This window comes from Boleophthalmus pectinirostris, unplaced genomic scaffold, assembly GCF_026225935.1.
Source record: "Boleophthalmus pectinirostris isolate CB_2022bp ecotype Guang Dong unplaced genomic scaffold, ASM2622593v1 HiC_scaffold_1, whole genome shotgun sequence".
NCBI lineage: Eukaryota > Metazoa > Chordata > Actinopteri > Gobiiformes > Gobiidae > Boleophthalmus > Boleophthalmus pectinirostris.
Genome location: NW_026570970.1, coordinates 29,054,094 through 29,081,190, shown reverse-complemented (window position 1 = coordinate 29,081,190; position 27,097 = coordinate 29,054,094). Strand labels below are relative to the sequence as shown.

Sequence of the window (27,097 nt, the reverse complement as noted above, 5' to 3'; positions counted from 1 at the left end):
TAATGAAATGTCCAGGACAGTAGCTAATTGCTGTTTGTGTGGGGAAGCATCACAGTGTAAGTACTATCTAAGGTACCCTGGGTGCTAGTGTTACAATCGTTACTGTAAATTTTCATGTCAGTTTTAGCTGCTTTCAGTTTTAGCCATTTCAACCATTATGGTGGACTGCAATGAGGACTTTGTGTCAATTTAGATTTTACTTTAATTAATATGAATTTCCAAAACATAAATAATAAAATTATAATAATAATCAAAGCTCTCTATTAAACGTGCAATAATATGATCGGATTATTTTTATTGGTAGAAAATGATTCAATACTGATATTTTGGTCAATGTTGCTATGCTTATCCCTATCATTGAATATAGCCCAGCATAAGTAGCCCCCCTGTTTGCTCTGTATCCTGGTGACTTTAAATGCTTTCTGCTTGTTGTGTTCACTTCAATGAGCCCCAATCTACAGGCAAATGGACCAGGAAGGTAAGTACATATAACAGTAGAGTCTTCAGTGGAGGCAGTGCTTTCCGCTCTGGTTAAACTCTGTCCATTTAGCTCATCAGTCGTTGAACAAAAATAATGTCTTCACAGTAGGTCCAGTGACTATGGGACATGCTAATTAGCCATCTGCTCCGTCAAGATGCAGGAGGATGGTTTGTTCCAGGCAGCTAAGCGGTTTGGGAAAATTACTTGTGTCACTATCTAGAGGTATTGTGTAATTGTTGTATGCTTTAAGTTAAAAGTATCTGCTATTTTTATCCATTTGAGACAAAAAAGGAAAGGAGTGCTGACCATGACCGTGACCATTATGGGAATGTTCTTGTTAAAAAAAAAGTTTTCTTCCACTAAAAAGCAATTACACCTTTGTGCAATCATTACTGTTCTATTTTATGATGATAAAAGTAAGTATTCAAACAGTGACTTTTTACTTACTTAAAGGTACATTGCGCAACCTGTTTATCTTCATGGAGATGATATTGCTTTGTTTAGAATGTTCCAGGGTGGAGATTAAACCTATCTATCTCAAGGGAGACAACTATAGGATACATTACAAGTCAGATCTGTGGAAAGGCAACCCTATTAACTGAGAGAAATATTGTATTTTTGAGCAAGAAATTCCTGTAATGAATAAATGCTAGATAGTTGCTATTTAATGTCATACCAACAAACATTCTCAATGTTCTCAATGTGACCATGAGTTGACGTCACAGTTTTGCAGATAGTGACCCAGTTAATTTCTGAAAGGATAGTTTAAGTAACAGATGTCTAGTCAATTCCACTCCTTACTATTAAGCCACGCCTGATGGACACCACTTAAGGCAGTTGTGGTTTGTTTGCACATGTTCGTAACCGCTTACTTTGCCTGTATTTGTCAAGTGTTTTCTCCAGAGATAGGACCTGATGTACCAGAAGGAAAAAGCCAAAGAGAAAGAGAGAACGTGAGAAGGAGGGGTGAGAGAAAGAACAGACAGAGAGAGAAGGGTGGAGGTGCAGAGTAGATGTTGAAATGCTGATGTGGCCAATGCTGGTATAGAGACATGAGAGAGAGAGAGGTAATAAATCTGTCACAAGTAATAGTGGTTTAGTTGTTTACTGGTTTTAATTTTGAATATTGCATTGGATTGTAGTGTTGTCACAATAGTAAAATTAAGAAATACACTTTGACACCAATTGAGATACCACGATGATACTAAAAAAATACTCTTTACTTTGACAATAAAATGTCATTTTTAACATGAAACGTTCTTTTATATTATTGCATGGATTTATATCTGTGTATACCTCCCTCAGTTGTGTATACCTCCCTCAGTTGTTCAGGTATGTTACATAGTGGTCCATGTGGTCTCATATTTGTCCTGATACAGCTCAAGATCATTCTAAAGCTATTCAGGAAAGGTTCATTTCTGTCCTGTGAATGTGACTTTCGTATCGATACCTGTTCAAATGAGTATCCAGTTTTGCTACTAGTTTTATCAATTAGTAATATCTGATTATTGATATTTTGACAACCCTACTGAAGACTTAGTTTATGTGTTCACTCAACTTTTGTATTACACAGCATAGCAAATGACTTGTATTTGCAGTATTAGCAAATAATGTGTTAATGTAATGACTATTTGTCAAACAAAAGTAACAAACAAAAGCGGTGAGCAAACTTAGAACTAAACGTAACTCAAATAATCACTTTTGGGCACCATGGGTTTGTGGTTTACGCAGTGACAGAAAAAAACAAATCAATATCCATGACCAGTGCTGTATTTCCAAGATTTATTTCCAGTTTTAGGCAAACAACAAAGGATACATGATTAAGGCCTACGCTTGCTGCCTGTCCTGTCAACTGGTAAACATCCATAGGCCCACCCAGGTGCACTCTGGTTTAGTTGTACCACCCTCCTTTATCCCCTAGATGACTCACAGATTAAAACAAAAACAGGAAAGGTGCTAAAGGTAAATGGTACCAAATTACACTAAACAAATTAGCAAACATAAAATTAACATAGCAAAAACATATTATGCAAATTATCTAAACTAAATTAGTAAACTAATTGACAAACAAAATAGAATAAACAAAATAAGCAAATAGCTCCTACAGTCAAATTTCATGATAAACAAGTTTTAATATAACATTTAGGCTATGTTGTGCATTTGACATTCTGTATATTTTCTTTAAGCCCTTTTGGTTTAGTCCAGTTTTGTACTCATTTTCAGAAAACATATACTACACACATCATTGTGTCAAATATACTGGATGCCTACAGGTTACACAAGTATCTGTTAAGAGTAATTTTAGACCTGTAGCCAAACATCTATGAAGCACTGCTCATGTAGGAGGTTGGTAAAAGACCAAACATCTATCATGAGTTGTAAAAAAAAATATCTAATTGCATTCAGATGAACTGACAAAAAGACTGAAGTATGAATAGATAAACTCATATTCACATTGTGGTTTTAATTGCATTGCTTTTAATTTTGCAGCTCTATTTTGATATACATTTTGTTATAATGTAAGTGTAGTTATAATCTTATTTAGTAGTTGAATAAAGTTGCTACTTGTTACTGTTTTATGTGTTAAATAATCTGCGTTTGACCCACTCAGAAGGCATAACTGTGTCGTAATGCTCATGTGAACTCTGCTCTGTGTTATTTTAATTAATCCAAATGTCTACAGAGGGTGGGACAGAGCAAGAGCTGGAGAATCCCAGGAATTCTGGCGCCAACATCCTGCCAAAATCTGGTCTTCCGTCTCTGTCCACGTAGCATTACCACAACATAAAATCAAAGCTATTTAAAAAAGAAGGAAGTTATATTTGATTTAGCAGTTTAAGAGTGCACTACGTTGCTTTCCTGTTGTAGTTCTGGTTTAGTCCTTGCTTAGTTCTGTAGTTCTATCCTTGTGCAGTCCTCTTGGTGGATTGGTTCTGGCAAATATTCCTGGTTCCTTTTTTGGGATTATGCTACCACAATTACACTCAATCAAACCATTTTGCAGTTGCCACGCATTCATTACAGTTGTGCTACTTGGTGTTATAGTCCTGGTTTAGACCTGGCTTAGTTCTTATTTACTGCTGGTTTCATCCATGTACAGTCCTCTTCTTGGTGGATTAGATCTGGTATGTGGTTATTCCCGGTTCCTTTGGCTGTATTACATTACAACAGTTACACTGAATCAAACCATTATGCAGGTGCCAAGTATTCATTACAGTTGTGTTATGCAATGGTTTGGTCCTGGTTTAGACCTGGTTTAGTTCTGATTTAGTCCTGGTTTCATCCTTGTATAGTCCTCCTGATGGATTAGATACATTTAGGTTTAGACAAACTTTATTACTCCATGAGTGAAATTATTTGGACACAGTAGCTCACTCATTGGATTACAATATAACAAAGAGTAAAAATATAAATGGTAATAATAAATTCTAAAAAAAAAAAAGTAGCAAAAAAAAATGGCAAGAGACAGGTGTTATATAAGGCATAATTATATAAATGTATATGTACAAGTCAAAATAAGATAGGAAAATAAGCAAAAAAATTAAAGTCGCAAGCGACATCAGGTGCACCGCGCTTTGCACTCGACCAACCCGGAACTCCCTCAGGGTGGTGCGGATGCACCACTTGTCTGCGTGTGATTGAGGCTTTGGGCTGTACTTGTTACTAAACACACGAAGTCAGCAGACCCTGGAGATGCTGATGTGCTAAGATAGGTAAACATTGTGCACATTGGGACATCGCCATGGCAACACCGTGCAAAATACAACTTTGGCCCCCTAGACGTTTTTGATAAAGGTGACCTGAAGAATCACGCTGCCAAATTTCACGTTCTTCAATGAAACTAATAAGTTGCTTTATCACTTTGATATGTAAGAAATGTTTTTTAAGTTTTGTTATTAAGAATTAACATGGGCACTTTGGCGCTTCACCCATTGACTCAGTGTTGACTATGACATGTTAGCAAGAACAAAAATTATGCATGTTCAATGCCTTTGGCATGAGTTGGTAGGATACTGCTGTTCATGCAGGGGGCGATCAAGGAACGAAGTTGAGCGCTTTGCTCATGCATTCATTGTTGAGAAAGCAATAGACCCTATGCCCTGTAGGGGCTCGGGCCTAAATGTAAAATGTCAGCTATATACCACATAAAAAGATGGTGCAAGAATGATATGAAGAATGACTGGACATAGGGTTATCTGTCACATAAGGGTGAGTTATTATACAGTTGTAGGGAGTATTATCTGTTACATATGGTTAGTTGTTGTACATCTGTATGGAGTATGGTATGAATGTAGTCCTGTATGTGGTTATTCCTGGTCCCTTTGGCTTTTTCATTACAACATCACATTACAACACTTAAACTGAATCACACAATTATGCAGGTGCCAAGTATTTATTACAGTTGTGTGATGCTATGGTATACAGTAGTCCTGGTTTAGACCTGGCTTAGTTATTATTTACTCCTGGTTTCATCCTTCTGTAGTCCTCTCCTTGGTGGATTAGATCTGGTATGTGATTATTCCCAGTCCCTTTGGTTGTATTACATTACAACAATTACACTGAATCAAACCATTATACATGTGCCAAGTATTCATTGCAGTTGTAAATACTATGTTGTGGTATAGTCTTGGTTAGACCTGGTTTAGTTCTGATTTAGTCCTGGTTTCATCCTTGTATAGTCCTCCTGATGGATTAGATCTGGCATGTGGTTATTTCTGGTTCCTTTGGCTGTATTACATTACAATTGAATCAAAACCATTATACAGGTGCCAGGTATTCATTGCAGTTGTAAAATTTGATCTGTTTAATCCCTAAATTACACACATAGACCACGGCACGCGGCCTTTGCTTTATTGTCAAACTAAATATTTCCTCTGTGTTATTGAATCCCTCTAATGTGATAAGGCCTCACCAATGGGTCCAGATAATCTTTATTTACACTGGCAGAGCAGGTGGCAAATGCTTCACTGTGCAGGGATCATAGGTTGGTCTTGTACTCCAGTCTTATGTGCTTAAAAGGACACTAAGGAGGACACTAACCTTCTTTTCTAGATGGAGATTAAACTTGCTGGCAAAAAATATATATATATAATAATAATAAAAATAATAATAAAAATAATAAAACAAATGTACTGTGCATCTTTTCTAGTGGGAGCTTTTGTACATAGGTTTTTTTAGAATGTTCCTCAGCATGGCATTAAACTTATATCATTCATTTGTTTCATTACTAAAAAATACTTTGAAAAAAACATCTCCAAAAGGATCTGTAAAAAGTTAGATATGTATAATGAAGAACACAGCCTGCCTTATTATAAAAATGTAGTTCATAAGAAGGAAATGTAGTCTTCTTGGCATTGCCTGATTTTTTTTAACAGAAACCTACTATCCAAATATAAGTCTTAAATCTAATCGTAAATAGTTAATGTGTTTTGTTTCACAGGAGAAGAAACTCAGGCATTCTCCCCAGCCTGGAGGACCTGCTCTTCTACACAGTCGCTGAAGGTCAAGAGACGATTCCTGCACACAAATTCCTCACTGTAAGATATATCTATATCTATATATCTATATTTATATCTATATCTAAATTATAATACTATTTTGAAAGTTGATGAAGAAATTTTGTGGCTGCATTCACACCTGCACACCCACTCTCTCTAAAAATTGGGACTAAACCTGGAGTGAAACATACTCGACGAGGACTAAACCATGACTAAACTTAAATCTACATCAGAACTAAACCAGAATCAAACCAGGTTCAAACCAGGACACAACATTACAGTTATTGCAGATATATTACACAAATGTTGTGTCTTAATCTAAGACCTGGTTTAGTCCTCCTGGTGGATTAGCTTTGGTATGCGATTATTCCAGTTTCCTTTTCCTGCTTTACAATACCACAACTACAAGACTAAAACAGGACCAAACCGGGATAAACCGGTGTGATTGCAGCCTAAAACCCAGACCACCTTTCCCAATGTCAAGAATAGTCTGCTAGTCTGGCCTGCTTCTTGAATGCTGGCGCATCAATGTTGTCTATTAGCAATGTGTTCAAAACAAGCACAAAGCATTTTTCTCTAATGGTCAAATTTTGCATCACTATGGTAACTGGTTCACATTTTGCTGTCAGTCCTATCATAAAATGTGTTTGTGTTGATTTGACATCATTATATAATCCTTTTTTTCTATTCATGGGTTTCAGCTTCCTAGTATAGGTGACATTTGAGGACTTTTCTCCTTTCATAAGATGCAATATTTAGTTTTAAATTTATAATTGCTTGTCAGCAGTCCAAATTTGTATTATTCTGATGCTCATGGATGCATTTTCCTACTAGGGTTGTCAAAAATCGAAACCCAGACAAAATTGGGCCATTCCTGAAAAGTAATTGTTAGAAAAATCATTCCTAAGACTTTTCCTTAGTAACAAAATAGAATTTGAGTTTTTAGTATTGTAACAGGATTATTTGCTGCTGTATTTTCTTTAAAACTGTAAAATTCAGTATATTTTTGTTTTTTGTTTTCTACATTTAGGCTCTTAAAACCACAGGCCTGCGCACAGGTGACCCACGGCTGAAGGAATGTATGGAGACACTCAAAGAAACACTAAAGGAAAGTGCAGACGGAGTTACACTGGACAGACTACAGTTCAAAAAGTAGGCCCTGTTATGAATAAACAATTGCACTTTGCTGTATGTTAAAGCTGTACTATGTAACTTGTCTATTTGACGGTCCGCCACCTGCTTGGAATGTTCCACAGTATGGCATTAAACCATTTATCTTGTATTTGTTCTTACTGCTAAAAACTTGAAAAACATGGATTCTTGTTGTGACTGAGTTGCCTCTTGTCAGAGCTGACTGGTAACTTGTCTCCATAGAGATAGATTAGTTTAATGCCAAATTGTAGATTACACAGTGCCCCTCTAAATTATACATAGTGCCTTTTAGTATGAGAAAGTAGAGTAGAAGAATAGTCGAATAGAATAGTACTATTCAGATACAACATGCAGTTGTTTTGACCTGGTTATATCTGTGATTTCAGTACAATTATTGAGCTTATCAATGTGGAAAAAAAACAACAAAAAATACAATTTGCTTATATTTATAATATTTTCTATATATTTAATTCTAAGGGGTAATGTTATTCAAAAAACAGACCATTACAATAACTCGAAAGATAAGATGATACAAGGAAATTTCAAAGTTCAGTGTTATCTTTGTCGTTCAGCTTGGGGACATCTGTTTTGCATCACTGCTCCACATAAAATCAAACACAAACAAGTACTGTATAGACAATAAGAGAAAGGATGTCATGCAAATATTCCATAAATTGCGATTATTACTAAAAGTACGAGAGCTATTAGAGGCACTATACCTGATTTTTTTTTTTATTGGTTTAACATGAAAAACAGAATTGGCTTATCCAAATTGCTAGCAGTGGCCCAATGTTGAAGTGTAACTTTAGAAATAAATCCTGTAGAACTGAAATTAAATGGAGACTTTTCCTTTTTCAGATGTGTCCAGAGCAACATAGTTCTTCTGACTCAGGCTTTCAGGAAGAAGTTTGTGATCCCGGATTTCCAGCCTTTCTCAACTCACATCGACGAGCTGTACGACAGCGCTGGAAAACTGACAGGGGGGCAGGTGAGAGCATTGTTCTCATCATTAACAATTATATTTTTGATCCATCAAAAATATGGTAGAAATTGCCTGTAAATACCTTGGTTGAAGTGTAAGTATTGTACAGATTGTGGGGTAATTCCACTGTACATTAACAATATAAAGCACTCTTCAATCGGCAACAGACCAGCAGCAACTAAACTTTTTACACCAATGTCTGAATCGGCTGAGCCACCACACCTTGCTCAAGCTTGCATTAATTTTTGGTCTGTACTATATCATAATGCTTGTTAGTGAGATTATGATGCTAGATTTATTATTATTTATGTAGTATTTTTTTTTATTTGCAGACACTATTACATGTAATAGTGTAAGTTCAGTAGTTAATATTAGATTTTTTGAAGAGTGATATTTGAAAATCTAGACAGATGAACAAGGTTTTCCTTTATTATGCATCTAGTTGTCACAACTGTTAAACAATAACACTGAAATTGGACATTGAGCTCATGGCAGATTTCTATTTCCAGGTGTTTGTGTTTATGAAGTTACATTTTACAGCTGCTACGCTAAATAACCTCCAGATTGGCAGTTTGGCACAGACTCAAATCACAGTTCCTTAGTGTATAAATTTGTCCTATTACGCAAACCTACATGAAGTCACTAAACTGAAGTAGTTCTGTTGTTGATCTTTCTCACATGATGACAGTGGTCTTTGTTACTTTCACACACACGAGGGAAATTTTCTATGCAGCAGTCATGAGATTATGGGCATGCCACGTCACTGTCAACTTGACCTTAAAATCAGACAGGAAAAACAACAAAAATGCATTAGTTTCACTTTGAAAGGTCTGATGCAACATTTTAATCTCACTACGAGCAACTTGGTGTTTGGTATGGTATGGTATGTTTTTGAAAAATAATTTAATTTGTGCTTGTTTAGTAGAAATTTTTTAAGATTTCTGGTTGCTTAGTTACTGGCACACCACATATGTTCTGGTTTTGTTCTGGTTTTCCTCATCTTTGCAGTTTGCACATTCACAAGAACAAAGTAGAGCGTGAGAAACTGGCACCACTTTCTGACAAAAATACCGCAATCCTCAATTCTGCTGAACTGCACAATTTACCAAAAGGACTGAAAGCAAAAAATAGAGATATGTATATGGGAAAATAGGCAGTGAATTCTACATTTCAGTTCATTTTTCTAGAGCCAAAAATCATCTTGAAAGTCATATATGATGCAAAATTGGCTGGTGAGATTTAAGCCATGTTATATAATGTTGTTACCCCCTCAAAAACATGTAGTTATGTGTTGTTTCATTCACACATGTTTGGGTGACCCTTTATTATTAGTCCATCTACCCTACACCGTGTGATGTCATGAAGCTCTAGTTTTCAACTTGACAGCTCCTTTTACCTTTTGTTTGCTAGAGAAAGGCATTTCCAGGGGTGAAATTATCCAAATGATTCTAAACTGTTTTCAGTTTGGGAGAAGAACTCATGCAGGGTTTGTATGTTAAACATGTGTAAATGAAAGAAAACAACCATATAACATAGATCAGACAACAGCATAATATTGCCCACCCTTTTTAAGGAAATCGAATGATAACTGAAAGCACAAACTTTGTATACTGCTATTACACTATTCTGCCTATGTATGTCTAATTTATTACAAAAATAGTTTTTGTCTTACATCAAATATTTATCAAATCATCATCAAATATTATTAGTCAAATTGTGTATTTTTATCATTCTATTCTTTCAGTTTATTAATTTCAATACATTATTCACGGGCGGTTTTATACACTCCAACAAACAAAATGATAAACCCCCATCTCCAATTCAAAATAACAACTGACCGTGCAGATTAACAATAGTTGCTTTAAGATGATTGATCAGTGGAAAGACATACATTATGCAGAACCAAAGTCTTAAAATGACTTTAGGCAATAGGCACCCAAGAGAGCAGTGTCCAGTGTTATGTGAGAGAGAGGAAGTGGAAAAGCCAGCCATGTAATTGTGTTGGATTTGAAATTTGAGTCCATTTAAACATCACTGCTGTAAACTGATACTTTGTTTTGAAGGCATCTTTTCCAGTTCTGAGGAAGAAAAAAATTAGTTGCTGCTAGAATTACAATTGTCAAAAGTATCAAAAATCAGATACTCATCAATACTAAAACTAGTATCGAAATTAGAGTTGAGCAGATATCGATACTAAAGTCACATTCACAGGACAGAAATCTTGATCTTGAGCTGTATCAGAACAAGTAAAATTTAGTATTTATTATTTTAGTATTACATATTCTGTATTGTGACAACAGAATATGTAATTTAAGTAATGTTAACTGCAGATAATGTTATGTCCCTGTGTGTCCTAGTCTTACCGTGGAGGAAATAAGTATTTGATCCCTTGCTGATTTTGCAGGTTTGACAAAGAAATTAACAGTCTATAAATTATTTTAGCATTGAGAGATAGAATATCAAAAAGAAAATCCAGAAAATCACATTACAGAAAATATATTAATTGATTTGCATTTCATTGGTGAAATAAGTCTCCTACCAACCATTTAGAGTTCTGGCTCCCACAGACCAGTTAGACACTTCTAATCAACTCGTCACCTGAATTAGACACCTATATAAAAGAGACCTGCCGACAGAATCAATCAATCAAACTCCAAACTCTCCAACATGGGAAAGAAAACACCAAAGAGCTGTTAAAGGATGTCAGGGACAAGATTTATAGACCTGCACAAGGCTGGAATGGGCTACGAAATAATAACAAGAAGCTGGGTGTTAGGAAGACAACTATTGGTGCAACTGTTCGAAAATTTAAGAAATACAAAATGACCATCAGTCAAGATATCACCTGGTATGGTTTCAGTGATCATGAGAACAGTGAGAAATCAACCTAGAACTACACAGGAGGAGCTAATCAGTGATCTCAAGGCAGCTGGGACCACAGTCACTAAGAAAACCATTGGTAACACTTTGCGCCGCACTGCTGTGCCTGCAAGGTCCCGCTGCTTGAGACACATGCAGGCCTGCCTGAAGTTTGCCAATGAACACCTGAATGATTTAGAGAGTGATTGGGTTGTGGAAGGTGCCATGCCATGAGACTAAAATCGAGCTCTTTGGCATTAACTCAACTCAGTGTTTGAAGGAAGAGTGACCTCATGAACACCATCCCCACCATCAAGCATGGAGGTGGAAACATTAGGCTTTGGGGTTGTTTTTCTGCCAAGGGCACAGGACAACTTTACTGCGTCAACGGGAGGATGGATGAAACCATGTCCTGTTAAATCCTGAGTGACAACCTCCGTCCCTCCGCCAGGAAACTGAAAATGGGCTGTGGATGGGTCTTCCAACATGACAGTGACCCAAAACATACAGCCAAGGCAACGAAGCTCAAGAAGAAGCACATTAAGATCATGGAGTGGCCCAGCCAGTCTCTGGACCTTAACCCTATACAAATCCTTTGGAGGGAGCTCAAGCTCCCGAGTTGCCAAGAGACGGCCACAAAACCTTAATGATTTAGAGATGATCTGCAAAGTAGAGTGGACCAAAATTCCTTCTGATATGTGTGCAAACCTGGTCATCAACTACAAGAAATGTCTGACCTCTATGCTTGCAAACAAGAGCCACCAAGTACTAATACTAATACTTATTTCAGTCAATGAAATGCAAATCAGTTTATATACTTTCTTTTTGACAGTCTATCTCTCCCTTGTGAAGCTTCCTTATAGTGTAATATAAATTATGGACTTAGTTTGAGATAAAGACAACTAGACATACAATGAGGGAAACGGGTGATTGTGGTTAGTAGAAGCTGAAACATGAACCAAAGCAAATGCCACTGGTGTAAGCTGATACTGTAATAGTGCACTCCCTCTCATGGGTTGTCTAGCAATTCTTAGATAAGGCAAAACTATTGGAGTTAAAATGTTATGAGAATGTTAATCTTTGTGGTAAGGCTGTTCGATTTTTGCCCCCCCCAAAAAAAAAAAAAAAAAAAAGATTAGCATGTTTAAAAATAAGTATTCTGTTCAGTGTCCACATTGTAAACAAACTCTAGATGTATGAGCAATTAAACTGCATTTTCATTTCAAGGTTATTGTATTAACTCACAGCTATATAATAACACATTTAAAGAAAAATACTTTTGTTCAGAACTATTTCCACAGCACAACATTTGCACTAGAAGACCATTCACACGAAATGAGCAATATGCAATTTTCTGACATGTTTCTCTGTCTCTCCCCTTTCTTTCCCTTTTTCTTTTTCTTTCTCTTTTTCAGGTGGCAGACTACATTCCTCAGCTGGCCAAGTTCAGCCCGGACCTGTGGGGCGTGTCCCTGTGCACCGTGGATGGACAGAGGTAAGAGAGAGAGGGAGGCAGAGAAAAAGAGAAGAGGGAAGGAGAGGGGAGGAGGAAGAGAGGGGTAGTTGGAGAGAAAGACAAGGAGAGGCAGTGGAAAGAAATAGAGAGGGAGAGTAAGGGGCGGAACAGAGAGCAGAGAGAAAAAGAGATAGGGCGATGGTAGAGGGGCCTTCTTACAGTTAACTGATGAAAGTGTCAGATATGTGGAGTATGTATGTTACTTTACAGCACTTTATAGCTATACAGGACCACTTGGAATTATTTTAGTTTAGAAATGCTACGTTTTGTTTGTAGAAAAATTACCTTAATTTATTGTGTGGGTCTCGAACTAAAGTTTTTCAAATTAAATGATGGGGCAACAGATGTGTATTAAACTATCCATTGAGTAGAAAAGTACAAAATAAATGTCATGTGATCTAATTAGGTTATAAACAGCCCAATCCTCTTTATAAAAAATAAAGAATGCAAACACGGTAGTTAATACAGTGAACAATGTAAACTGATGCCCATTTCAGTCCAGGGCTTTAAACACTTTAAACAATTTCGAGCACTTCTGTTTGGCACAAAATGTTCAATGGCCCATATCTTTACTGATTATTTGTCACTTTGTGCAACAGGAAGTCATAAAGATAACAGTGAAATTGTACTACACACTGTACTGTTGACATCTTAGAGTAGAATTTATAGACATGATTCATTCAGTTGTTTTAGTTTTGTGGAAAGTTTATAGTTGTACTTTACCCTCAACATGCAGCAATCCATAGTTAATAAATTTATTGAAGTTTCAGTTCAAGTCAATTTTCTATTATCAAAAAAGGGAAAATGAAAGTGGAAATATGTTTTACAGTACAATTATGAAGACATGATATATGCCATAAAAGAGTAAACCAGGACTGAAACCGAACTGAACCAGGGCTGAACTAGTACTTCACTCTGTTTATTGTTTTTAACTGTTCTACCTGCTGTCTGGGTGGATAAGTCTTATCTCTGCCTCATTCATACACATAGTAGGAGATACCAGGACTAAACCAGGACAGAACCAGGACAGACTTTTTCTGTTATTTATTACTGTCTGAGTAGATAAGCCTTATCTCTGCCTCTTTCAGACATATAGCAGGACTGAACCACGACTGAACCATGAGTGAACCACAACTGAAGCACAACTGAACTAGGGCTGCACCAAAACTAACCCAAATCTTAGCTAGGACTAAATCAGAACTTACCTCTGCCTCTTTCAGACACACAGTGGGCGACACCAAGGTCCCGTTCTGCCTTCAGTCTTGTGTCAAACCTCTCAAATATGCGGTTGCAGTTCACGACCACGGCACAGAGTACGTGCACAGCTTCATCGGCAAAGAACCCAGCGGCCTGCGATTCAACAAACTCTTTCTCAACGAAGAAGGTGAGTTTTAGAGTCAACACAAACATGAAAACTGGCAGTATATAATCATCATATTTATAATTCTAACAATATTTAGGCTTTGCTAACTGTCTGCAACATAATCTCAACGTAGCAGTTTTGAAGATATCCTTAATTAGAATATTGTGTAGTGTGTATATTAAGAAAATTATCAAAGTGACATTTACACACAATTCTGATTACTTTTTTTCTTAAGACTCCCTTTCTGTAATTTCTTCATTCACAGTTGCAATTGAACTTTTTTTTTCCCATAGAATCATAATTAAGTTTTAGTATTGTGATAATACTAGTGCTTCCCCTATAACTTAAATTGGGGATAGCTCACAAGATTAACCAAAATCAAATCGAAATTGCAAAGGCTACAGTTTCTGAAGTACCGCAATTTCTACCACAAACAACAAAATATGCTATTCTGCATAAAAACTGCAAACTCTGTAGTTTAGTTTTTTGTTTAGATAGTGCTTTTCACAGACATATGTCACAAGGACGCTTAACAGGTCATTATTCATTCACTCGAAACGGCGGTGGTAAACTACTATTGTAGCCACAGCTGCCAATCTGCGCCATTGGCCCCTCTGACCACCACCATCATCACCCACGCACACACCACTTTCATACTAGGCACTGTGGGTGATTTGCTTAAGGACACAACAGTAGTATTTGTGACGACTGTAGCGCCTGATTTTCCCAGTGGTCTCCCATCCAAGTACTAACCAGGCCGGGCCTTGCTTAGCTTCTGAGATCTGACGGGATCAGGCTTTGACAAGTCGGTATGGCCACAAATATAAATATAAAAGTCCTAGTGTTTGGGTTTGCAATAATAATTTTTGGTCTGGTAGCAGTTAGTCATGACTAAAAACTTCTGCGAACTCAGAACTTCATAAAGCATGGATTGAACTGAATGACTCAGGTTTTGAATGTCATGTGGTGTTGCCCTTGGAAACGCCACATTTTTCAGTCTGGGATATTCACACCAACACTCCCTCCCACTCCTGTTGTCTAAACCATTGTAAACTAGTGAAAAAATAAATGTATGATGCAATCTGTAGTGACACAAGGACTGTGCTCACATGTTGTGGATGAGTCAGGATTTTTGGGAACGATCCATTGTATCTTTATAGAGGTCACATGCCAAATGAGTCAGTCATTCTTCAAATCCCACACTGTAATTTCCTTTTGTGGTACAATAGAGGCGTGTTTGAAGTCCACGATAAGCATCCTAATTAGATGTAATATTTTGAATACATTAATCTCTTTCTGATACACGTCTTTCACTTGATTTATATAGTTTTTTGTAAAGATTTTTTATTTTGTTTTAATAAGATTCACATGTAGACAGTTTAGACTGTATATTTTGACACATATAGAAGACAAAAAATACAATAATAAAAAGAAAATTAAAAGGTTTCCAAATTCATAATTATTGAATATTCTACATAGGTTTGCTTAGTATATGAAGTACACTGTTCAGATTTGAAATTAAAGTTTCCATAAATGTCTGCAAATGTATATGTAAACTTACGGTATTAGAAATAAAAGGTAGACAAAATGTCTACCTTGTTTGTATATAAGTATTTCTACTTGACAGAACAGTCAACACTAGAGAGATTCCAAACAAACATCTCTAACAAACTTTTATAAGTGCTTATTCTAATATACTAACAATTATATCAGTATCGTATTTACTTTTATTTTTATCTATTTCTTAATCTGTTTTTCAACATTTAATACAACTCCTATTGGATAAACTCTTGTTATTTTTCAGATAAACCTCACAACCCAATGGTGAATGCTGGAGCCATTGTTTGCACCTCTCTGATAAAGGTAAATACACAGTTTCTTTTCACTACATTTTTACATTGTAGACATTCATTATATTATTAAATAGAATTATTATATTCATTATATTAAAGTCAAGCATTCTTAACATAAACTAGGGCTTCTTAACAAAATAATTGCTCTATGCTAAGAATTTGTATATTAATATTGTATATTAATCTATGCAAATGAATCACCTAGAACATGTGACTAAGTGCTAATGTGAATATCGTATTATCTCCACCTTATATGTTATAGTGGGTAGGATATATAACAAGTAAGTGAATGTTTTGTCCTTAAAGTTTGTATTTTAGAATCAAGAAAAATTTTTGAAAATATTGTTGGCTAGAAAACAAGGTCAGAGCATTTTTTGTTGGGTGATCCTTGTCTGCAATTTAGTCCTGGGTTAGACCTGGCTTAGTCCTGGTTTAGACCTGGCTTAGTCCTGGGTTAGACCTGGTTTAGTCCTGGGTTAGACCTGGATTAAAACTGGTTTAGTCCTGGGTTAGACCTGGATTAAACCTGGTTTAGTCCTGGGTTAGACCTGGTTTGTACCTGGTTTAGTCCTGGTTTAGTGTAGCTGCTGTTGATTATGTTTGGTCTACATTGGTCAGTATCTGTCAGAGGTTCTTTACTCATTGTTTAGTCCTAGTTTAGACCTGTCTTAATCCTGGGTTAGACCAGGTTTAGTCCTTGGTAATACCTGGTTAGGTCCTGACTTAGATCTTGTTTATTCCTGGGTTAGACCTGGTTTAGTCCTTGTTTAGATGTGGTTCACTATGGTAATTGAAATTGCTTGTATAGTTAATGCTGTATCTGACATCACTATTAGGTGTTTATAAGATTGTATATTGCGCAAACTTGTACTAATTGTTCTTCTAGTTTGTGAAGGTGTTTGTGGATTTGTTGACACTTGACACGTGTGTGGTATTTTATTTTCTCCATTGGTTAAGACTTGGTGCGAATTACGGCTATATAATCCTACCCAGCAGGCACTTAGTTTAGCCTTAACTCAGTACACGCACACGCACACTCACTGCTGTTATGTGTTTTATGGGGACATGACACTGACTTGCATTAAATCCCTGTAAACTGATCCTAACCTTATCTATAGTCACTCTTTACCTTAACCTAACCCAACCTTGACCTATTTTAACCCATCTGATCTTTAAATGATGTTGTTTCTTTAATATTAAGGCAGCCTGATTTTTCTCCCCATAAAAAATGCACCTCCCCATGAACTGAGTGTGTGCACAGATTTAGTCCACACAATATGATAAATATACAGCCACATACGCTCTCACTGCTATTGGCTCAAAATAACCTGGGCAAGTCAAATGCAGGTGTCAGCTCTAGTCTTTGCTTGCTTGTATAGAATAAACAATCACTTACTGTACCATGGGTTTTGGTGTTTATGGTTTGGTTACCACATTATAATAACTACACATGAATTAGACTTAATAAAGAACAAACACTCATAATGAACAAATTGTCTGTAAGGAATGATCCAGACTTAATAACTAATAAAGAGGTTTGGAGTTAAATTTAGGGTATTTATTAACTAAGCCTGAATCATTCTTAATAAACTATTTGTTTGATATGTATCAGGTCTTTGTTCATGCTTTATTAAAGGGTCTATATTACACTATTTTCTGGTCTAGGTCATAATGATCTAGGTTATAATGTTGTTTCATCATCAAATATACTAAATATAACATACCTGGAGTTGTGTTTTGTTTCATTCACACATGTTTAACACATAAACCCTGCATATTTAGGAACACTGTTCTACCCTGTGATGTCCATACATCTTCACTTGAATCATTTGGTTGATTTCAGCCCTGGAATTGCAAAACTAAACACAACTCCAGATATATTTTTGAGGAGGTAACAGAATTATAACATGGCTCACAAGAGTCGATATGCTGAAATATAGGATCTTTAAGGCTTTTATAAGTGAAGTTATTCAGTTGTTACCAAGGCTTGCATGGATAGATTGAGTTGGATTAACAGTATGCCGTTCAGATTGTGTTGGTTGCTGTGTCAGAGAAAGTAAATGCTAACATAGGATATTGGCCACATTTTACTTAGCAGCACAGTAATAACATAGTAGTAAATGCAACTAAATAGTGTAGTCTTTTTAATGCAATGCTCTGCTAATTGCTAATGCTATTATGGTTAAAAACCATATCAACCACTGGATCAGTGCTGTGTGTGTTATGTATTTACCATGCAGCAATGAGCATTTAAGATATTTACTCATAGCTACCATTCACTTACTGTGTCACTTAATGTCATTTACTTGGTATATTGTAACTGTAAATTGAGAGAAAACTTGCTATTATTGTTTGCACTTTTCTTTTCAAAATCATCCAAAAATGCTTACAAAATATTACAAGCTACTTTGTTTATATTGGCCTGTCTGACTTTTTGTGTTGAATTAATTGTAAGTGAGCATAGAAGTTATTTTTGCTGTTTGATGTTGCTTGCCTTCACGTCTTGTGGTCTAACTTAGTTCTCTAAGAATGCCCTTAAAGCATGGTTTCATATTGTGGAGTATTGATATAGGTTCTGATTGTGCCCTTTGACCTTTGACCCCTGCACTCACTGAAGGTCATTGATGTTGTATCAATGCTGGAAGTGTTCATTTTCAGATTGTGTTTTTGAATCCAGAGGAGAGTTTTGTTTACAAAGGAATGGCTCTGATTTCAAAATGACCCTCGTGGTTTTTGGAGAGGGACTTGGCGTTCCTGCTGCTTCATTTTGAAATATTGGATCTTGGAAAAGTGGCTGTGAACATCCACTTTTGGGTCCACAGTTTATGGATCTATGGAGTGCATGTTTGTCATTAAAGAAAAGCATTCCCTTGTTTAAACTTGCTTTACCATTTTCACCCACACCCAGTCAGACCAGTCTTGCATACTGACATATGGAACAACTCTCCCATTCATTGTCATTGTTATAAATGTGGCCTACAGTAAACAACATTATCCCAACTTTAAGCTATAAATCTATGCTATGTATGGAAAAAATGATTAATCTTTAACTGACACACAGACTAGTGAGTCAGATTAATGAATAATAGAGTTACTGAGGCATTTCATGTAGGTCTCTGGTTAAAGAATGACCAGGAATTGGCTCAGGTATGATTTGTTTATTTTCTTGTAGCCCTTTAATTAGGTCTACATTTAGTGGCATTCAAACAGTAAAACTGTAGCATTCATTCAACATAATTGTTTGTACAGCATCTTAAAATTACACTATAGTGTCATATTTACTGCTGCGCAGAAACTTTGAGGTTCAATTCCCAGGGAGTATGAATTCTGAATCCTCTCTGTGTATCTGGGTGGATTTTCTGCAACATATATCCCTTTCTACCCTAAAACATGTGAAACAGGCTAATCATCCATTTAGGTACTCTTGGCCAAGATCATGGTTGGCCCAATGGCACTGATGGGTCAAATACTCAGAATTAGTCTGAGTTACAGGGACAAATCTGTCTTATACATGAAGTGTCATAAATTGAAACAATAATAACAAAACCAGATGAAGTAATTGCTTTGAAACCGTACAGTGCAAAGAGGGAGAATGAAGAAAATATTCTTCTACTTTGTTTTTTGTAGACAACAATAAGCAAGGTGCTTTTACCATCCCAATGTCACTCAATGCCCCTCCATGTTTATAACCCCTCTTGTATGATCTATGGATTTATTGTAGATCATTCAAAGACATGACCTCCATCTCCATTGTCTGTGCACAACCATCTATTTGTGTCTTATACCTGTTCAGTCTATGGTCCAGCCGTGTCGTTCAAACTCCTGAAGCTATGGGGACATTTTTCTTTTGAGCCACTCTACGCCCCAAACTGTTGTTACATGGTGCTTGAAGGCTACATGTTTTTGTATGTTGCATTTTTTCCAGACTTAGGAACAGTGGAAATTATGACTGCTGCAGCAGGTCAAATGACGTTGGTAATTTTTTCTTCCTTTTCCATATCTATCTCCTCGCACTCTCCCCCAAAACCTACCCCCAACCTCTCCTCTTCTCTCTGCTCCAGTCAGCACTACACACAGTAGACCTCATTTAGTGACCTTTTAACATTTCCATCAAACAGGTAGTATAGTCTATTAATAATTATTACATTTTACTTGGTAGAAGGATACTTAAATTTAGCTTAATTTTAAACCGAAGAAACAGGTGTACTACAAGGTGTTATTGCTTTGCCTGGAATATTCCACAGTATTGCATTAACCAATTAACCAGACCAAGTTAGAGGTCAGATTTGTGGAGAGGGGACCCTGCTCAGAATTGATCTATTTAAGTTTTTTTTTAAATAAAAGAAGGAATGAATGATAACATTTCAGTGTTGCAAGGTCAAGAACAAAACAAGTAAAATAACTAAATATTAGATAAGTTTAATGCAATATTGTGGAAAATGCCTGACAAACAATAACTTTCTCATGGAGATAAGCTGGTGACAGATCCTCCACCAGAAAAGTTACATAGCGTGCCTAATATAATATAATATAATATCAGTAATAATAATCAATTGGATTAGACTTTCATGTTAACAAATTAGACTTTAAGTAGTGTTAATATAAATCAGATTAAAACATTGCTATTCTAAGATAATATTTTACCTTTCTCTTTTCTGCTGTTGCCTCTTTGCATCAATAGCACCTAAAGGACACAGATCTCATATGATACAAGTTCACTGACTGTATTTATAGACAACACGAGCCAGTATTTTGGTTACCCTTTTATACCAAATGTGTACACAGCTTTCTATCTTCCATTACACAAAGCTCATGACACAACTTGTTGAAACGCTATAATATTGCCTAACTCCCTAAACCTTCCTCTTTGTAACCTTTTGAAAGCCAATTATTTATTCATCTATGTGTGTCCTCAAAAGTTACTTGATTATCAAAATCTATACAATTCACATTTTCTTTTTCTGTAGATTTAATTTGGCAGCGATAGCATTTTCATTTGTGAGTCTCTTGTACTTTTTGCATGTTGTTTTTGAAAATCTAACTGTGAGTTTTTGTTTCTTTGTTTCTTAGCAGGGAGCAGGCACAGCAGAGAAATTCGACTATGTAAGTAATATTTATTTATTGCACAACATGTTTTAGTACCCTTTGGTAATACAGTTTTGTTCTAAATTTTGAGCTTTGATTTGAGAAGTCAATCAGAGGTCATGAGTCCTTTAAAATAGGGCAATGCAATTAAAATTTTAATAGGGATTCACTCATTTCGAATGGTCAATGATCAGCTTAGGTCTTTTTAATAGAGAGGTGAGTTAACACATGAGCTTAGGAGAAGTGTTCAAAATAAATTTCTACTTGTTTGTAATTTTAAATCTGGATGAATCAATCAATATGAGGAATTGAATTGTGTCAAGGAAGGCTACCTAAAATGTATTGTCCAAAAATTCTCAATTACAAGTAAAATACTATTTAGTTACAAAATACTAATTGTCAGTTTCTTGCTCTGGATGAGACAAAATGCTCAGTGAAATCATCTATATTTTATCATTTCAGTATAAGGCCATAGTTGCAAATGAACCAATATGATTTTATAAGGACCTATGACAAAAATAAAGCTGGTGAGAAAACGTCCCTGGAGTAAATGCAGTGGAATAGTGGTTACTTTCCTCTTGACAAAAAGGTGCCATGTTCAAATCTAGGGTTGTGTGGGGCCTGTGTACCTTTACCTGACAAACTGTGAACAATATTTACAGTAACTTACATTGATAATTACTGATGTGCTCTGTTGCCTATTATTCCTGTTAGATTTTTGTTCATGTTTTACCATGCATATTTATTTTCCCTCTTTTTCTTCCAGGTCATGAACTTCCTAAAGCAGATGGCCGGGAATGAATACGTCGGCTTCAGCAATGCCACGTAAGTTTTAGAGAGTCTTTAAAAGACTTCAGCAATTTCATAAACCAAAATAATGTTTGAGGATTAGAAGAATACTTGCATAAGAAGCAACTAACCAAAACATACTTGCCTTTAAACTGCTTAGACGAGTGCACTGTTGTGTTGAGTTTGTTAACAAATATCTTTGAACTTAACATAACATGGGCTGCATACCATAGTCTGCAGTGGTCCAACTTATGCTTTCTATGCTTAGGATTTGTTCACACATGCACCCTTTAATGTCAAACTGTCAGCTGTGCAATTTATCATTATGTATTGCTCCATAAAGTGGTTTAGTTGAAAAAAGAAAAAAAGCTGTACTGAAAATTAGGGCTGTTGTGGACTAAAGATTTGTCCTGCCTATCATTTAGTCAGGAAACAATTATCTATGCAGAATAAAGTACTATACCTGAAAATACCAAATCTTCAGCTAACTCACTCCTTTCTAATGTTGTCCCATATGAATAATTATTATCTAAATAAAATGTTAAGTCAACTACTACACAGTTTGGTCGACTAAGTAAAGCACCATCTTATAGCCATACTGAAAATTTTGACTCATCAATAGTTTAACGTGACGGACTTCTCGGCAACATGAGAAGTCATGATGTACAGAGATATCACAATTCCTGATGAAATGTTAATTCATTATAAATTGCTGAGTTGTGAACTTACTGCTGATAGACTAAAGCTGTTGAGCTGCAAGTGAGTTATTTATTACTCTGTTGTGTTTTCATGTCAAGAGCATTGTGGAGTGTGGACATGAAATTTCAAGGAAGTTTATTTGTTATTAATCAAAACAAATATCTAATCCCAGTCCTACATAGCATGCATACATCCTTTTCTATATGTTTCGCATTGTTAAATGTTATTTGTGAAACTATTTCCATTTTAAAACCTTCCGTCTTTAAAGTGACAGGCCTACAATTTATGTTCTGATCAGTACACTAACCATTAGCATACTGTACATAGCATGACATGGCAACACTATTTTGAGTTGGCAACGCTATTTGTAACTTTAGTACCAGGGTGGTGTGACTAGAGACCTTTGCTTCATTTCCCATTAGCTTCTCTAATACGCTACACTGGGTTGTGCTCTGTTTGGTCTCAACATATAACATGACATTGAAAAGATAAAAATGTTCATATTAGATTAAACAGTATTCTTGTGTGTAGTATATTATCAACAATGACATAACTTTAAAACTAGCCATTAACTGTAAACAGCCTGCCTTTCAATCACTAAAGATTAAATATTGTGAATCAGGCCTGAAGAAGTTTTATGATCTGAAAAATGTATAACTTTGCAACGTGTTTGGTTGCATGTAGAGGGAAGTGGGCAGGGCAGTGGGCGGGATCAGGGGATGGGATCAGAGCATGGGCATTTCCTGTCCGATGTAATCATTATTGCCGTGTTTGTGTTGACAGATTCCAGTCGGAGCGTGAGTCAGGGGACAGGAACTTTGCCATTGGCTATTATCTGAAAGAGAAGAAGGTTTGTGGCCTCCATTAGTCACCCGTCTACTCTCTGTTATGTTATCAGTGCAAGTCTATGAGTCAAGATTACTATTATTATTATTTTATTATCATTTAATTAGTTCATTATCAAAATAATAATAAATGGAATAAAAGTAATTACAAGTAGCATGATGTTGGATTCATTATAAAGTATAGTGGCTTTGTTTACAAGCACACCAAACTGTAAATGTAGGCACTGCTCTGTCTGAAGCTCTATTACTGAAATTAGACTTGAATCTGTGTTTTGTTTTAACACAATCTGACTATGAAAAACTGTTTTATCTGGAATTACAACCAGAGATCATATGTGTTCTGTCACAAGATAGCTTTTTCAGTTAATCAGTCTCACAGTTTTTGTTGAAAATGAAACACCTTAACAGACTCTTGAAAATATGTTGTTTAAATCCATTTTGTATTTTTTTTTCTTGAGTTTCTACTTTTTTTTGGTAGTGTATGCTTATGTGTGCATTGTGTCACCATGGTAACTGCTGAACATCCCTCCATAGAAAATACACCCCGACTCCCCCAAGTATCAATACCTTTTATATTTTTGGGGTTTTGGCTAATGCATCTATGGACATTTTGCAACACAGCAGATTTTGTCAATTTTCTAGTCACAGTTATTGGAATCCAAACACTATATAGTTGCAATTGTCATGTGCTGTTAGTTGGCAAATAAAAACACAATAGTAATAAGGGCTCGTGTTTTGGTAAATCATATTGTTTCTTGTTCCAGTGTTTTCCTGATGGCACGGACATGACTTCAGTGCTGGACTTCTACTTTCAAGTGAGTCGACCTTGAATCGTCTTGTCTCATATTTCCTCCTCCATCAATGTTTCATGTCTCTTAATGGTTTCCGGCTTTAGCAAGGCCTAAATTCTGAACACGCTTTATACGCTCTCAGCAATCCCACAATGCACTTTTGGGATTTAATTATAGGATTTGGTCATTTTCAGCAGGTACATGAGTAATTTTAGCAACATCTAAATCTTCTCCCCAGAGTGGATTTCAAAAGCATGTCCATTTTACAGAACACTCCCCAAAGTCCTTTATATATTATCAAATATTGGTGACGGGTCAGAAAATCTAATTACAGATAGTAGCGTTAAGATAATATACAAGTAAAATTTTTAACCTAAAAAAAATTGCCCAGTGGAAAAGAAATTGTAATGTTATTATCTTAACTGTGTTTTAGTAAAATGAGTAGTTAAACCTGTCGTAGGCACATTAATAAAGCAGTACATTTATGAATCAAACAAACATAATGAAAATAAATAATAATTTGAATGTGGTCTTCTCTCTCTCGTGTAGCTGTGCTCTATTGAGGTGACGTGTGAGAGTGCCAGTGTCATGGCAGCAACTCTGGCAAATGGAGGGATCTGTCCCATCACCGGAGAGCGCGTCCTGAGCCCGGAGGCCGTGAGGAACACTCTGAGCCTCATGCACTCCTGCGGCATGTACGACTTCAGTGGACAGTTCGCTTTCCACGTGAGTACTGAACCTTCAACTCTTGAAGGGATGTGACATAAAACATAGGGACTGTGACTGTAGTTCAGATTGAATGCAGCCTGTTTACAACAAATTGGTATTAAATATTTTGGCACTGTCTATCAAGGTGTTTGGGGACATACTAATGTAGCCTGATTTATTAGCTGGTTTCACTTCATAGAAACCATCTGACCTTAGTGTTAGAATTCTTTCGCTCGACGGTGGGCGGGTACTTTTTATCATTTAACCAATTGCTGCTATTTGGTTGTGGCGTATGTAATGCGCCGCTAACGGGGCTAACTGGTATATTAAGCTTATCCCAAATCCTGTAGGAAGAAGGGCAATAACGTCTTTCCCCTTGATAAAATTCACCAAACATTCTCTTTATTTCGTCTAAATCCTCGATCTCAGGAATCGACAACACTGAATATATGGCTCTTTGCTCATTGGCTGGTGCCCGAACTTGCACTTCTGGGGTTTTTGCAAACCGTCTAGTATATTCTGATTCCTCACATAGTCGCTGGAGAGAAATGAAAATGAGCGGAGGCACTAGGTGGCTCCAGCCTGGCTAATACTGATGTGCAATTAAGAATAAAATGTGTTTTTTTTCAAGCACAAACCCCTTCTGTTAACATGAAACAAAACTGAAAATGTGTTAAACTGGCAGTGCCCAGAGAACTAGTGGACAAAGAGTGGTGAGGAGGGGCCTGGTCTGGATGTTTGAGGAACAGTGTAATGGTGGTTTGACAGGCATAAACTCTGCCCCTACAGCCAACCGTCCCCAGCAGAGGCATGTGCTGTACTGCTTGTAGTGTAATGTATTGAGGCAGCACACTTCTGCTGACCCCTGTGGTATGTGTCCTACTTTTTTAGCAGACATAAACACTAAAGAATATGTTGTATACAAAATCTGCACATCATTTGTCTTCACTTCTGCACCACTGTGGAAACTATATAAAACAGAACAGAGCATACCTTTAGCTTTGTGTGATCAGTCCTCTAGAGCAGGACTATACAATCTAAATACATCTTATACAAATTGAATTACATGACAAGATTCTTATTATATTATTAGGCTTTTTAAAATCTTTGCGTATAAAAGGGAAAAATTATAAGAATATTTTCAATGCATAGAGGTTATACTATTTTTATATGTTTTCCGATGAACACCACAATTCAGCGTGATTTACAAACACTCAAATTATTAAGATATAGTTCTCAATTTTGACCAGTTGTATAATTATCTTTTAAGTCATTAAGTGATTAATTTGTACACAAACGGAAGCTTTATCTCTCACCTTAATTCATCTCTATATAAATACAGTTTATTATTAATAGTGTAGTGTTTTTGTTTGCCTTTTCAACTTGCAGATTATGAGATTCTGTAAATGTTTTCTTGTGCCATAGGTGGGACTGCCGGCCAAATCCGGGGTGGCGGGGGGCATCCTCCTGGTGGTCCCCAATGTCATGGGCATCATGTGCTGGTCTCCGCCTCTGGACAAACTGGGCAACTCAGTCAGAGGCATCCAGTTCTGTACGGTAGGTCATTCAAAACACAACATCAGCTGGTCAAATATACTCAACCTGCGGATTTTTGAAAGGTTAGTTAGTTATTTTATTGCCCCTGCAGGGAAATTTGTTTTCATAGCAGTAAAAGGAATGCCGTTTCATGTTGATGACTGTGGAGATGAGACTGTTTTTGAAGCGTGCGTGAGAGAGAGGTGCTTTTTGTACCTTTCTGACACCTTATCTTCTCTAAATATGACCTTTTTTATTTATTTTTTTACCTTTTCTATTTTAGATTTTAAAATATCAGATCACTATTTCCACATTAGCCTTAACCAGGTGTGGACTGAATGAATAATGCTGAATAATGCTCTGTACAAGCGTTTGTGACATATGTCTGTGAAAAGCGCTATATAAATAAAGACTTACTTCATATCTTTGAGTTTTATGGAAATTGACAAAATTATAGCCAAAACTAAGAACAAGGATAGACTCTTTATCTCAAAGGCATAGGCAATAGTTGTGCTGACTATTCCACATGCTCGCCTTATGCTATTAAAATTTCCCATTAAATTAGTACATATTTCATGTCTATACAGTTTGTTCTACTTTTGTCTGTATTTTTGCACACAGCACAATCAAATTATGAAGCGTGTATATTGTGTGTTTGATCGCTTTGGCAGTGGCAAATGCAATAACTAAAATATAAATACTTAATCAAATTTAAATACAACCAATACATCACTACAATAACCGCTATCAATATTCCAGCTCCTAACATTTTAAGAAAAGGCTTACAGGTGACCCTTGTTTATTCTTACTTGTTTAGGACCTGGTGGAGTTGTTTAACTTCCACAACTATGACAACCTGAGGCACTTTGCAAAGAAGTATGATCCACGACGTGAAGGAGGGGACCAGCGGGTAAGGACCTTAAAACTGCATTATAATGGA

The 27,097-nt window shown here is 36.3% G+C and overlaps 1 protein-coding gene and 1 pseudogene across 3 annotated transcripts in view; one reads left to right on the top strand and one right to left on the bottom strand.

Moving 5' to 3' along the window:
- LOC110156120 (glutaminase kidney isoform, mitochondrial-like) overlaps positions 1–27,097 on the top strand; it is a 45,836-nt gene that overhangs the window by 4,978 nt on the left and 13,761 nt on the right. For all 3 annotated transcript variants that reach the window (XM_020920305.2, XM_055149525.1, XM_055149523.1), the window contains exons 2-14: positions 5,922–6,018; positions 7,010–7,131; positions 7,990–8,119; positions 12,388–12,467; positions 13,709–13,872; positions 15,656–15,714; positions 20,775–20,807; positions 21,556–21,614; positions 23,061–23,127; positions 23,887–23,937; positions 24,463–24,639; positions 26,047–26,178; positions 26,975–27,067. In XM_020920305.2, coding sequence (XP_020775964.1) covers positions 5,922–6,018; positions 7,010–7,131; positions 7,990–8,119; positions 12,388–12,467; positions 13,709–13,872; positions 15,656–15,714; positions 20,775–20,807; positions 21,556–21,614; positions 23,061–23,127; positions 23,887–23,937; positions 24,463–24,639; positions 26,047–26,178; positions 26,975–27,067 — 1,264 coding nt within the window. The remainder of the gene's footprint in view (positions 1–5,921; positions 6,019–7,009; positions 7,132–7,989; positions 8,120–12,387; positions 12,468–13,708; positions 13,873–15,655; positions 15,715–20,774; positions 20,808–21,555; positions 21,615–23,060; positions 23,128–23,886; positions 23,938–24,462; positions 24,640–26,046; positions 26,179–26,974; positions 27,068–27,097) is intronic.
- Positions 14,557–14,674, bottom strand: LOC129409025 (5S ribosomal RNA; annotated as a pseudogene).